This window comes from Silurus meridionalis, chromosome 9, assembly GCF_014805685.1.
Source record: "Silurus meridionalis isolate SWU-2019-XX chromosome 9, ASM1480568v1, whole genome shotgun sequence".
Classification (NCBI taxonomy): domain Eukaryota; kingdom Metazoa; phylum Chordata; class Actinopteri; order Siluriformes; family Siluridae; genus Silurus; species Silurus meridionalis.
This window is the reverse complement of record NC_060892.1, coordinates 14,287,301-14,300,617: the sequence shown is the minus strand read 5'-3', so window position 1 is coordinate 14,300,617 and position 13,317 is coordinate 14,287,301. Positions and strand designations below refer to the sequence as shown.

General features: G+C 37.7%; 1 protein-coding gene across 3 annotated transcripts in view; it reads left to right on the top strand.

The window, feature by feature from the left end:
- Positions 1-13,317, top strand: part of eml6 (EMAP like 6) — a 43,535-nt gene that overhangs the window by 15,027 nt on the left and 15,191 nt on the right. For all 3 annotated transcript variants that reach the window (XM_046858107.1, XM_046858106.1, XM_046858105.1), the window contains exons 5-23: positions 1,550-1,618; positions 2,052-2,237; positions 4,090-4,225; positions 5,178-5,379; positions 6,193-6,330; positions 7,109-7,365; positions 8,184-8,393; positions 8,523-8,690; positions 8,897-9,003; positions 9,277-9,377; positions 9,845-10,031; positions 10,182-10,287; positions 10,386-10,479; positions 10,568-10,668; positions 11,071-11,273; positions 11,371-11,482; positions 11,935-12,062; positions 12,698-12,839; positions 12,921-13,073. In XM_046858107.1, the coding sequence (XP_046714063.1) occupies positions 1,550-1,618; positions 2,052-2,237; positions 4,090-4,225; positions 5,178-5,379; positions 6,193-6,330; positions 7,109-7,365; positions 8,184-8,393; positions 8,523-8,690; positions 8,897-9,003; positions 9,277-9,377; positions 9,845-10,031; positions 10,182-10,287; positions 10,386-10,479; positions 10,568-10,668; positions 11,071-11,273; positions 11,371-11,482; positions 11,935-12,062; positions 12,698-12,839; positions 12,921-13,073 (2,800 nt within the window). The remainder of the gene's footprint in view (positions 1-1,549; positions 1,619-2,051; positions 2,238-4,089; positions 4,226-5,177; positions 5,380-6,192; positions 6,331-7,108; positions 7,366-8,183; positions 8,394-8,522; positions 8,691-8,896; positions 9,004-9,276; positions 9,378-9,844; positions 10,032-10,181; positions 10,288-10,385; positions 10,480-10,567; positions 10,669-11,070; positions 11,274-11,370; positions 11,483-11,934; positions 12,063-12,697; positions 12,840-12,920; positions 13,074-13,317) is intronic.

The window sequence follows — 13,317 nt, the reverse complement described above, 5'->3', positions numbered from 1 at the left end:
CTACAGTCCAAATCCATCCTCAAAGCTCCTGTTCTTACTCCGTAATTTCATGGATCCCCAGGGCGTTAATGAGAAACCTTCCCCAGCTGCACAAAGTGCTCTCCAATCGAAGAGGACACCATCCAGAGGCAGGCCAGGACAAAGTGGGCAGATCTGAGGAGGGGAGAGGGGCTGGAACAGTGGTCACTGGAACCTCAGGAGCATGTTTAAGTCAAGAGAGAGACAGAGAGAGAGACAGAGAGAGAGACAGAGAGAGAGAGAGATAGAGAGAGAAGAGGGGTTTCAGGAAGAGATGGATATAGATTAATATGTGTCCTTATTGTTGTATAGAAGCTAAGGACACTGTGCATTTGGGACTCCGGCAAGATTTGATATGGCAGCATAACTAAAAGGGAGAGCCAGAAGGTAACACAGACATGAGGGATCTCTGGGATAAGAGATGACCCACCATCAACAAACTTGAGTGAACATGTGAGAGTGAGGGGATGACAGCATACAAATATACCAGTTCACCAAACACTCTATATCCATGTTTTCAGGCTCGACTTGAACACTGCATCCTGTAATGACATCATATTTCTAATTTTACCATATTTCAAAGGTGAACAATGGCGATCTGGTAATATTATTCACATGAGCCTTGAAGAAAAGACTATGGTCAATAATCACACCAAGGTTTTTGGCTGCTGTTCACACTGAAACAGAAACACCATCCAGAGATGCTACGTAATCAAAAAGTTTACTTTTAGCTGCATGTGGCCCTAGTAAAAGTACTTCCTCTTATCCAAGTTGAGCAGAAGGATGTTATTAAGCATCCACTGTTCAATGTCCTTTACACACTCCTCATAATTTTTAAGCTGATCTCACTCATTTGGCTTTGCTGAAATATACAGCTGTGTATCATCAACATAGCAATGGAAGGCGAATACCTCGTTTATGTATAATTTCACACATAGGCAGCATATATAAAGAGAAAAGCAGTGGGCCTCAGACAGATCCTTGTGGAACACCAAACTTTACCCCTAGAGAGTGTGGAGAACACACCGTTTACAACAACAAACTGATAGTGATCAGTCAAATAAGACCTGAGCCAGGAGAGAGCTGTTCCCCTTTCCCTTTCCCTTTCAATGCACTCTGCTTCATGTTGGGCAGTTATTGGATTCCATATTGTACATTAACGTTGTTCACACCCAGTCAAAAATAACCTCCTGGCCAAATAAAATCCAACAAAATCTCTCTCTCTCTCGCTCTGTCTCTCTGTCTCTCTCTCTCTCTCTCTCTCTCTCTCTCTCTCTTGCTATTTCTGCCTATTTCTGAGGGATCAGAGAATCTTTGTACAATAGGCACTGGGACTCTCAAAAGAGGGAGTCAAAAGATCAGATTTGATATGATTGCATTCTGTGTGGTCTTTTAAGGAAAAGCTCAGATCTGATGTTATTGATATAAATTGAATTGACAGTCTGTTAACCAGAGCAATTTGTGTGTGTGTGTGTGTGTGTGTGTGTGTGTGTGTGTGTGTGTGTGTTTGTTTGTGTATGTGTGTTTTAAGATATTTGATATTTCGTGGGATCCTTTCCTGCCACACAGGCTGGTAAGCTGCGGAGTGAAACATATTAAAGTGAGTGAACCATGTGCTCCTTTTCCCCTGACACACACATAAATAGCTTTGAAAAGCCACATAGATATATCTGCCAGGAAATTCAGTATGTCTTATTGTCTACTTGCCATATATCATCCTCTGTATAATTCCTATCTTCGCCTCAGGCTTGTGTTTATTCTCTCTCTCTTCAAGTGAAAGCAATTACTTTTGAAAAATGCTGACAGATAAAGACAAATTGAACTAATTGAATCGTCTCTTCTGTCCGCTTTAGATAAGGATTTGCAAAAGAGTCAGGCCACCAGTTGTGAAGCCACATTTTTTAGAACTGATAACTTCAAGCTGCATGTGAAGTCAGATTTTCATCCTGATACATTTTTAAATTAAGTTGTTAACATTTCTTGCTAAAGAATGTGTGCTTTTTCTCTCCATTGTGTTTTTTTTTTTTCTTCAGTTCTGGACGTTATGTGGCAATGCACTGACACCCAAAAGGGGGATCTTTGGAAAGACAGGAGACCTGCAGACTATACTGTGTTTGGCAACAGCAAAGGAAGAGGTGACATACTCAGGTGCATTAAATGGAGATATCTACGTGTGGAAGGGACTAAACCTGGTGCGGACCATACAGGCGGCTCATGGGGTGCGTGGATTTCATTATTCCAGTTTCTTAAACAGGCGTGAATTTATTCTGTAATGAGAAATGCTTTATTGGTTACACTCCTATATTATGCTGTTCCTAATATGCTCAGGCATCAAAGTCTTCTGAAGACACAAACAGTAGCTAATATTTTGACTAATTTATTTTTTCTACTAAAAAAGAATATAAATGACTAACGTCACAGAAAAAAAAAAAATAATTTAGCTTATTTTCTGAGTTTTTTTATTATTATTAATTTTTACACAACTTTCTTCACTTCCTCAAAGCTGATTTGTCAAAATAAATTATAGTTCACAAGGTTTAGGTTAGATATGTTTTTTTTCCCCCCCACTTTAAAATGGGTGAGGAATGGCGAGGAAATGACAATGTGCAGCTAATATAACATACACTATATGGACAAAAAGATCACATTATTGGAACACATTATTAAATTATTGAATTCAGATGTTTCAGTCAGACCCATTGCTACAGGTGTATAAATTCAAGGACAGTCTGCATTTACACAAACGGGCTGGTCTGAAGAACTAAGTCAGTTTAAGCACTAGTATTGTGGTAGGAATCCACATTTACTATATGTCAGTGCATAGATTTCCTGCTACATATTCAACAGTCAATTGTAAGTGGTATCATTGTAATGAGGAAGCATTTAGGAATAGCAGTAACTCAGCTATGAAGCAGAAGACTGCATAAAGTCACAGACTCCGGCCTATAGCTGAAGAATTCCAAACCTTCACTGGTATTAATGTCAGCACAAAAATTGTGCAGATGGAGCTCAATAGAATGTCCGTGGCTGTGCAGCTGTATGCAAGCCTCAAATCACAGGGTACAATGCCAAATGTCGGATGGAATGGTGTAAAGCATGCTGTACTCTGGAATGAGCATGGTGGAGAATGCTATGCTTCCCACATTGTGGAAACTGTATTCCAGCATGACTGTGCCATAGTGAATAATGCAAAGACTCTAAAGATATGGTTCGCTATATTTGGTGTCAAAGAACTTGACTGGCTTGTGCAAAACATTGACCCCAACCCATATAAAAGACAAATGTCTCATTTCAGGTATGAAGCTTGTTAAAAAAACATATTGTCAACAAGTAGAAATCTCTAAAGCACTGATTAGACCTAAATTATTCTACAAACATAGGGCATCAAACAGAGTGCCTAAAGCAAGCACTCTATGCCAAATACCCACAGTAAATTCTAAAACCTTTTAGTATATTACTGATCCAGCAGCACTGAGCAGAAATCGCTGAACACTTCCTCACTTCCCCAGTGCCTTTAATCTCATTAATCCTTCAAAGCTGAAAATCTCTACAGTAACATGGATGTCAGAATCAAATTTAGGCCTAGATTTTAAGCAGATTTGTGTGCAGCTAGTGAGTTGATTTGTGGTTCTGGTTGCTTTTCATGGTTGCCTGTGATTATGGAATCACTGTCAATGTGCATCCAGATGTCTATTAATATGAGTAATTGCTAGGAACAGATACAACGGCTACATTACTTCTTGCATGCCCTTATAATTTGCTTTAGCACGATGGATTTTTTGTGCCCGCAGAGCAACCTTATCTTTTTGTTTTTATAATAAAAGCAAAGCCATGAAAAATAAATTAATTGAATGAGGGAAAATGTAAAGAATCTATATAAATTAAAATAAAATGAAATAAATAAAAAGTCAGTAGTTTTTGGAGAGATAATTGTAAGTTGCTTTAAATAAGCATGCCGTCAAAATGCAATAATGTGAATGTAAATTTTTTATACCTAGAGAGTTTGTAAAACTGATCCTTTGTCTTTCCCGATATATGACAGTTTCTCTGATTTTTTTTTTTTCTCTCTAGGCCGGAATCTTCAGCATGCACTCGTGTGAGGAAGGTTTTGCCACCGGAGGCCGTGATGGCTGTGTAAGACTCTGGGATGTGGACTTTAAACCCATCACCAAGATTGACCTAAAGGAGGCTGAGCAGGGATATAAGGGTAATATGGCATTAGCTTTCCTTTCCATTACTTTTGCAACTGTCCATGCAACACAATTATTGCTCAAAATATTTTGTAAAATTCTATTTGACAGATTTATTTGATCCAGTTACTTTAGTTGTGTTAGTTACTATTGTAGCTAGTGTTTAAAATGAGAACCGCAATAAATGTTACAGATATATTGGGGCTTAAATCATAGTGCCCCACACTTGGAATAGGAGCAGAGTACAGGGGACCTAATAAGGTTCCCAGATTGATATAATTTTGAAGAAAATAGAAAAAAATACAAATAGAGTATTTCTTTCATTTTAAACAATCTTATTTAACTTTTTTGTTTGTTTATAACCTGCTCTTTTGCTCCTGGATTTGATGTACAATTTCCCTTTTTTACAATTCATGATGCAGCATGATTTTACTTTCGGATCTACCAGAATACAGCATAATGAGTGTGCTTCATAGTAAACACTGAATGCTAAATTTACTTCTTTGGGAAGTAATGGCACTGAGCCAAGAAAGCACCCTGAACTCTTCCTCTCCACATTTAATCTACTCCTTTAATGCATTAATAAAATCGATGAAAAAAGCTCAATCAAGCATTCTTTTCTATAATAAATCTCACAGGTTTTAAGCCACAGAAGTCTCCTGTGCAGATGGCATGAAAGATATTGTTAGCTTGATTTAAAACCAGTGATGAATAGTGTTTACTGAGTCATTGTTTATCTACAAATAATAATTTATAGGTACAGATAGAGCAGCTGCTTTAAAGCACGCACAGACTTGCTTTTGCACGCTTTAATTTCTGTACTTGCAGTGCCATATTTTTCAACTGCATGTTGTAAGCTGATAATTTGTACTCGAGGTTGTTATGGTCGCTTCACGCTTGGCTGCCCTTTAATGCTCTGAAGTTTCTCTAGAGCACACTCATCCTTTTTCTTTTTTCCATCTCCTACAGGTCTGTCTATCCGGAGTGTATGCTGGAAGGCGGACCGTATTTTAGCTGGGACGCAGGACAGCGAGATATTTGAGGTAATGGTGCGAGACAGAGATAAACCTCTTCTGGTCATGCAGGGTCACTCTGAGGGCGAACTCTGGGCTCTCGATCTTCATCCCAAACAGCCGATCGCCGTGACAGGCAGTGACGATCGATCAGTCCGGTCAGTGGCCTCATTTCTTTTTGTCAGTATGTTGTCTTAAAAGCAATGAATGTAGACACACCCTCCAGATATATTCTCTCTGCTTTGTTCTATCAGCTAAATACAGAATAAAACACATAGAGTGTGCTTATATACGAAAATAATCAATGACAGCTTGGTGTCTTGAGTTCCTAATGGTATTAATTATTTTCCTGTTTTATTATTTTGTTATTTTCCTCTGTGTTTTATTCTTTCTATTCTACAGCAATTATACCAACTAGGTTTTACTTTTATTTATAGCATAAAGAGCAATGTTATACTATATAACCCTTAACTGTTACAAGGTCTACTAGCAAGTTAGTTTTCCCTCACCATATTCTCTTGTTTTTCTTTCTCCAAACTAAATCCGTTATGCTTTTTCATCCTGAGTTAAACAAACCAAAAACAAAAAAAGGGGATGTTTAAGGCTGAAATCATGCTTATAAAACTTTTTAAAATATTCATTGCTCAGGAATGCTGCGATGGCAAAAGGTAAACAAACCTATGCCAAGAAATAGTTTGCTGTATAAATGACAGCCGTTTAAAATCTTCAAAATATATTCTAACTCAAGCTCTACAGCTCTGTCCTTTGGCTTAGTTTAGCTGCTCATATCCCCACACACATATTGTTACCTGCACTCATGTTGACTCAAAATCTCATTGTGTTCTAAAGTTAACATGTAAGTAGAGCGAAACCATATAACGTGTGAAAGCATCCATAGAAAAAATATTAAAGTTTTAAATATAGATAGGGTGTTCAGGAAGTTACAGTGTGTGCCTTTTATGTTGTTGTAGACTTTGGAGCCTTTCCGATCACACCCTCATTGCACGCTGTAACATGGAGGAAGCTGTTCGTAGTGTGTGCTTCAACAATGATGGCTCTCAGCTTGCTTTAGGCATGAAGGATGGCTCGTTCACTGTGCTGAGAGTCAGGTAATCGCCCCGACTTTGATTAAACACACTTAACATTAGTCAAGGATTTGGTTAATTAAGTCATTTTAAACTTTGTTTAAACCTCGGATTAACTCCTGTCCAAAAAATCAATACCAATAAGATTTAATAAGTGCAGTATTACAGACATTTATGACATTTTGTATAAAAAATAAAGGTGTGCATATGAAGTACACAGTTTTTATGAAATGCCACAATAAACTGTTTTATGTGCACTAGTACAGAAATGAAAGAATAGCTATAATACACAGGGAATTGTTCTCCATTTTTTGTAAGTACAATCTAGCATGACATTTTTTTTCAAATAATAGCATACCTGTAGCTGTACATATTACATGACTACAGCTGTGTAGCTGTAGACTAATCAGTGCACTCCGTTCCAGTCCATCTCCGTCCTCCATTCACAAACCACTGCCACAACATGTTATGAGAATTTTGGTTGAGCCACAGTAGTTTGTTCTGTTATTCTGAAACGTAAATAAAAATGTCAATGTATACAATTTTATTTTGTCTTCACCATTTTTATCTGGCTGGGTTGATTTGAACAGTAATTGTGAAGGTGATACCAAGACTACCAAAGTACCAATTAGATTAGAAACTAAAGTGACTCATTTTTTTCCCCCTAACAAAACAAAAGCAAGATATTAATATATGCGGTTTCGGTGTAACACAATATCAGTGTGATTTAAAACAATTTTGCCAATTCATTTACAGTATACTGTCACACTTACAAAACACATCTACTCCTCATTTTACTTAGGGACATGACAGAAGTGGTCCACATCAAGGACAGAAAGGAGGTGATTCACGAGCTGAAGTTCTCTCCAGATGGTTCCTACCTGGCTGTAGGGTCTAACGATGGCCTGGTGGACATCTATGCTGTGGCACAGCGCTACAAAAAAGTTGGCGAGTGCAACAAATCCTCTTGCTTCATCACCCATCTGGACTGGTCTGTAGACAGCCGTTTCCTGCAGACCAATGATGGTGCAGGGGAGAGATTATTCTACAGGATGCCAGGTACATGGGTGATGGGTGTACATCATAAAAAGTACATATTTTAATTAGTGCTATAAAATTTCAGTTAGAATAGAAGACATGAGTGGGTCATCCACTAAATATATAATCTATTCTACAAAAAAAATTTCTACAAAGACATTTGTATTATTCATGATGTGTTTTACAACAAACAGCCAGCAAAACAGTATTGCTGGAATTTTTTATGAAATGTGTGAGTCAGATCTATGAAATTATTTAAAATGTTAACATGTTACATGTTTACAATATTAACATGTTACATGTTTACAATATTAAAGCTCTAATATAATAATTAAACATCAACTCGGATGTCAAAATAGCATAGTATTTTAGCCTCTTCAGTGTCTAAACTATTGTTATTGCTTTTTTATCATGCATAATACTATCATACGCATTTTTTTAATCCACATTTTTGTAGGTTTATAGTAGGACCATCCAAAAACCTGGCTGTGTTGTGATATTAAATTAAAGACCCAGATTACACACAACTTTCTTAAAACTCATAAGTTTTTACTTCAAGGTTCATAAACTAAATGAATAACCACAAAAATAAAAAATACAAAAAAGTGTTCTTTCCCATTAAACTTTTTCAATCTCAAATATTCTTTTGCAGGACTGCTTTTTTCAGAATTTAACCGTTTATAACCATCGGCCCAGTATAACCATAGCTCTGATGTTTGTTTGCTAAGAATAAAATGTTTGGCTAATACTAATAAGCCAAGTTCTGTGATGTCTGTCAAATAGCTGTGCTTTGTTTTAAATTTCTGTCCATTTTTTTTATTTTTTTTTTATCTCCATAGCTGGGAAATTCCTTCCTAAAGACGAGGCCAAAGGGATCCACTGGATGACCTGGACCAGTGTCTTAGGGCCTGAAGTAAATGGGATTTGGCCCAAGTACGCCAATGTTAACGATATAAACTCTGTGGATGCTAACTACAGCAATGCAGTGCTGGTGACCGGTGATGACTTTGGGCTTGTCAAGCTTTTCCGCTTCCCATGTCTTAAAAAAGGTGTCTAATTTTTATAAAGAGGACTTTAATAATCAGTCAGGTCAAATATAAATATAATATTGAAAACTATTGCTGTTTATTTGACTATTGTTCCAAAACTCCATTAACATGCCCTGTGTCCATATGCAGCTGCCAAATTTAAGAAGTATATCGGTCATTCCGCCCATGTCACCAACGTGCGCTGGTCACATGACCTGCAATGGGTGGTGAGCACGGGCGGAGCCGACCACTCCGTGTTCCAGTGGAGGTTTTTGCCTGAGGGTGTGATGAATGGCGTTCTGGAGCCACTTCTACAAGGTGAACATGTCCCTGTAACGCTTCAGACATCTCTCCTGTATGAAATACTCACTGGCCACCAGAACACCTGTTTATTCATTTAGTCAAATATGTAGCAGCAGTGCAAGTCATAAAACCATGCAGGTCATGAGCTTTAGCTCAACTAATCACAAGTGGTTAAGCACTGTTTGTCTTTACTGTAATATATGCATTTTGTCTCTACATAGAGGGCTACGCTGACTCCAACAGTGGCGAGTCAGACTCGGACCTCTCCGATGTTCCAGAGCTGGACTCTGACATTGAGCAGGAAGCTCAGATGAATTATGAACGTCAGGTAAGACTCAGCGTTTCACTTCTACTCCATTGCACAATCAGACAAAATATTTTCATCAGCTTTACACACAAAAATTATAACCTTGTTCCCCCTTAGTTGTTGTTTTGTGCCTCAGTAAATAAAGCCTTTAGCACTTATTATTTTCACTGGCTGATCATGCATCAGCTCCCACTTTTCCCCTATTTTTTGCACTGTTTGCTTATGTCTATCTTTGCATGTATGTGTTGATATACTGTAAATTTGCGCATTCAATGCGCATTCCTGCCACCTCAGGTTTATAAGGAGGATCTGCCTCAGCTCAAGAAGAAACTGGTGGGCTCTCTGAAAAGGCAAAAAGCTCCAGATGAAGGGCTACGGCTACAGTTCGTCCATGGGTAAAACTAACGCAAATATGGTTTTTTTTTTCTTCATTCTTCTATTTTTGAAATAAACCTGAGCATATGAAAAATACATAGCACTAGAACAGCTTAGTTCTGTGCCTCTAACAGATTCTCCTTTGCTTCATGGTTCCCATGGCAACAAGAGCAACACCTATTTGAGTATTTTTGCTTGAACCATGCACCCTATGCTTATTTGCCTGCAGGTTATAGACGATTTTGATGTAAATATTTAAACACTACAGGGTATAAATAAACAAACAAATCAAGAACTAACAGAAAACAGACGTTTGATATCAGATTAAAAAAGATTCAACATAGAATGGCCGTTTGTAGCTGCTTTATCACTGTATTTAAAACTGTTGATTACTTTCCTATGATACCATGTACAGAATGTTTTTATTACTTTTTTATTGATTGTTTTAACTTTATTCTCTCTCCATCTCTCTCTCTTTCTTTCACAGGTATAGGGGTTGTGACTGCAGGAATAATCTGTTTTACACACAGGCTGGGGAGGTGGTATATCATGTAGCTGCTGTAGCTGTGGTCTATAACAGGCAGCAGCACAGCCAGCGCTTTTACCTTGGCCATGACGATGACATTCTGAGCCTCACTGCACATCCACTGAAGGATTATGTAGCCACAGGGCAGGTATGTATCTGTTGACAACAACACACTATTTTCTGATTCTGCTCTGAGGGCAGTTTGAGTTTATGTTCTAACCATGCTGTGTGTGTGTGTGTGTGTGTGTGTGTGTGTGTGTGTGTGTGTGTGTGTGTGTGTGTGTGTGTACTCACTCAGGTGGGCAGGGACCCAGCCATCCATGTTTGGGATGTCCAGACTCTGAAGTGTTTGTCCGTGTTGAGAGGACAGCACCAGAAAGGAGTGTGTGCTTTAGAGTTCACAGGTGATGCAACTCTCCCTTTATACAAAGTAATGTGACTTATAGTTACTGAGATTACATGATTGTTACATATTTGACGTTTGGTTCTTTGCTGGGTTTAGCGGATGGAAAGAACCTGTTGTCTGTGGGCATCGATGAGAGCCACTGCATAGTGATCTGGGACTGGAAGAAGGGCGAGAAACTGGCCAAGGCAAAGTAGGAACCACTAAACACTCTTTAATACTAATTAACACGAAATGAGTGTACAAAACCGTGCAAAAGAAAACATTGTGCTTTCCTGTAGGGGACATAAAGACAAGATCTTTGTGGTGAAGGGGAACCCATTCCGTATGGACAAGCTGGTCACAGTGGGTGTAAAGCATATAAAGTTTTGGCAGCACACAGGTACTGATTATCAAGGGAAATGTCAAATTGAATCTTGTGCTGTGATTATCTGTGATTATCTCTACAGTCCGAGCAATAAAAATTACTTCTAGTGTTACTTTGAGAATGATTTACTAAACTATGCATAAGCATTAAAACTACAATTACAAGCAACTGGCTCTAAATAAAGATTTGAGGAAAACATATAAAGCACTGTACTCTTTTACAACTTTGGAGGCATCAGTTATTGGTTACAATATTTTATCATAAACATTCTATATATTAATTTTCAATTAAATTTATTTTATTAATTGAGAACACTGATCACAACATCTATTTGTAGCATTTTACAGTAACACTTGCATGGATGGAGTTTTATAAATAATAAATGCTGGCTTATAAATACCAACTTTCTTTACCTAGGAGGTGGACTGACATTTAGAAGAGGTATATTTGGCAACTTGGGCAAGCAGGAGACCATGATGTCGGCTTGCTATGGGCGCTCCGAAGACCTGGTGTTTTCAGGGGCCACCACAGGAGATGTTTACATCTGGAAAGACACAACACTAATAAAAACTCTAAAAGCTCACGACGGCCCTGTGTTTGCCATGTGCTCCCTAGACAAGGTACAGATACAGGTTTACTAATATTACACACATTGTAAGCTTCCAGAAATGACTAAATGGTTTATTGACCGTTTAATGATTATGAATCTTGCTGAAGGGATTTGTGACCGGAGGGAAGGATGGGATCGTGGAGCTTTGGGATGATATGTTTGAGAGGTGTTTGAAGACCTATGCCATCAAGAGGGCTGCACTCTCACCTTCATCCAAAGGTCCTGTTCATATCTATACACTGCATTTAAGCTCCCTGTATTGCATTAATTATTCAAATACAGTTTTTAATAAACCTTTCTTTTACTTTTGCTTAGGTTAATTAAAAAAAGCAAGTAATTTTGCACTTTTTCTTAAGTAGAAATGAAAAAAAGTACTTTTATTGTTAGAGCAATGGTATACTGAGTCCACCACTGATATTATCTAAGACTGTATGTAAAATATGGGCAGATCTTTCCATAACTTTAGGGCTATAATTGTACTGTTTTCTTTCCCCCGAATTTATACTTGATTTACTTTCTGCATCAAAGCTAAGTCAAACACCATTTTGGATTGGCCATGGTTGAGATTTTGGATCTCATGTTTGTCACTCAGTTTGGTGACTGACTGGAAAACAACCATGTTCAATGGGTTAATGTTGTGTGTGTGTTTGTGTTTGGGTGTGTGTGTGCAGGCCTGCTGCTAGAGGATAACCCCTCGATGCGAGCTATCACTCTTGGGCATGGTCACATACTAGTGGGCACCAAGAATGGAGAAATCCTCGAAATTGACAAGAGTGGCCCTATGACTCTACTTGTTCAGGTAGGAGTATGTACATTGAACCATGTTTTTACTGGTCAATTACTTTTATAATTTTCAAACTATTTTTATATTTTTGTGGCAAAAATCTATTAATAGTGTGATTTTGAAAATTTAGAAAAAAATAGGGCCAACAAGAACATACGAATTAAAAATAAAAATTAAATAATAATAAAAACCACCAATAGAGAAACCGACCAGGATGAAAATGGCTTATTCTCTGCAGACTGCAGTTTGGTGGGTGTGTCTGAGTTGTGGACTCCCCCACCTTTCTTAATCAAAAAAATTATTATTTTCTTTTTATTATTTTTTTATTATTATATGATTAGTCTTATTTTTTCTTTTGGGTTATTTTTAGCTTTTAGATTTAAAATTTACTGTGGCATCTAAACATTAGATGCCACATTAGGCTCATCAATATGTAAATAGTAATTAAAAATTAATTAAATTGATTAAATTGAGTAATTTAATTAAATGGATTTTTAATACTATTTTTATACATATTTTTGAAAGCATATGTTTTGTGTTTGTACAGTGTGTACAGTATACAGAGTGAGATATTAATAAAGCTCTGAATGGATGAATGAAATTGTGTAAGATTTTTAGGAATATTTTAACAACTGTGTGCCTGTTTGTAGGGCCATATGGAGGGTGAGGTTTGGGGTCTTGCTGCTCACCCCTTGCTGCCTATATGTGCCACTGTGAGTGAAGACAAAACACTGCGCATCTGGGAGCTTTCTGCTAACCATCGAATGGTGGCAGTTCGCAAACTCAAAAAAGGTCCCTCACTTTTCAGTTATACCTGTTAATTAATCTACATCTGATGTATTTCAGCATATTTGACACACTGTGTGTGCTCAGGTGGTCGATGCTGTGCCTTCTCCCCGGATGGAAAAGCCTTAGCAGTGGGTCTGAATGATGGCAGCTTTTTGGTAGTGAATGCAGACACTCTGGAGGATATGGTGACCTTTCACCACAGAAAGGAGATCATTTCTGACCTCAAGTTCTCTCAAGGTAGCATCTGCAGAGCAAGTTATCAGACTAGGAATGGTGGACAAAGTGGTCCTGATTTATGTTATTGTCATTGATACAGTTCAAAGTGTCATTATCCTGCTTAGCCTAAAATGTAGGCATAAAATACTTGAAAAATGTACTTAAGTAGAGTAACAAAGTAAAAATACTTCCTTACTGTCCACCACTGTTAACTGGATTAGCTACATTTATAATATAATTACTGACTATTTCCAAATATCAAGAC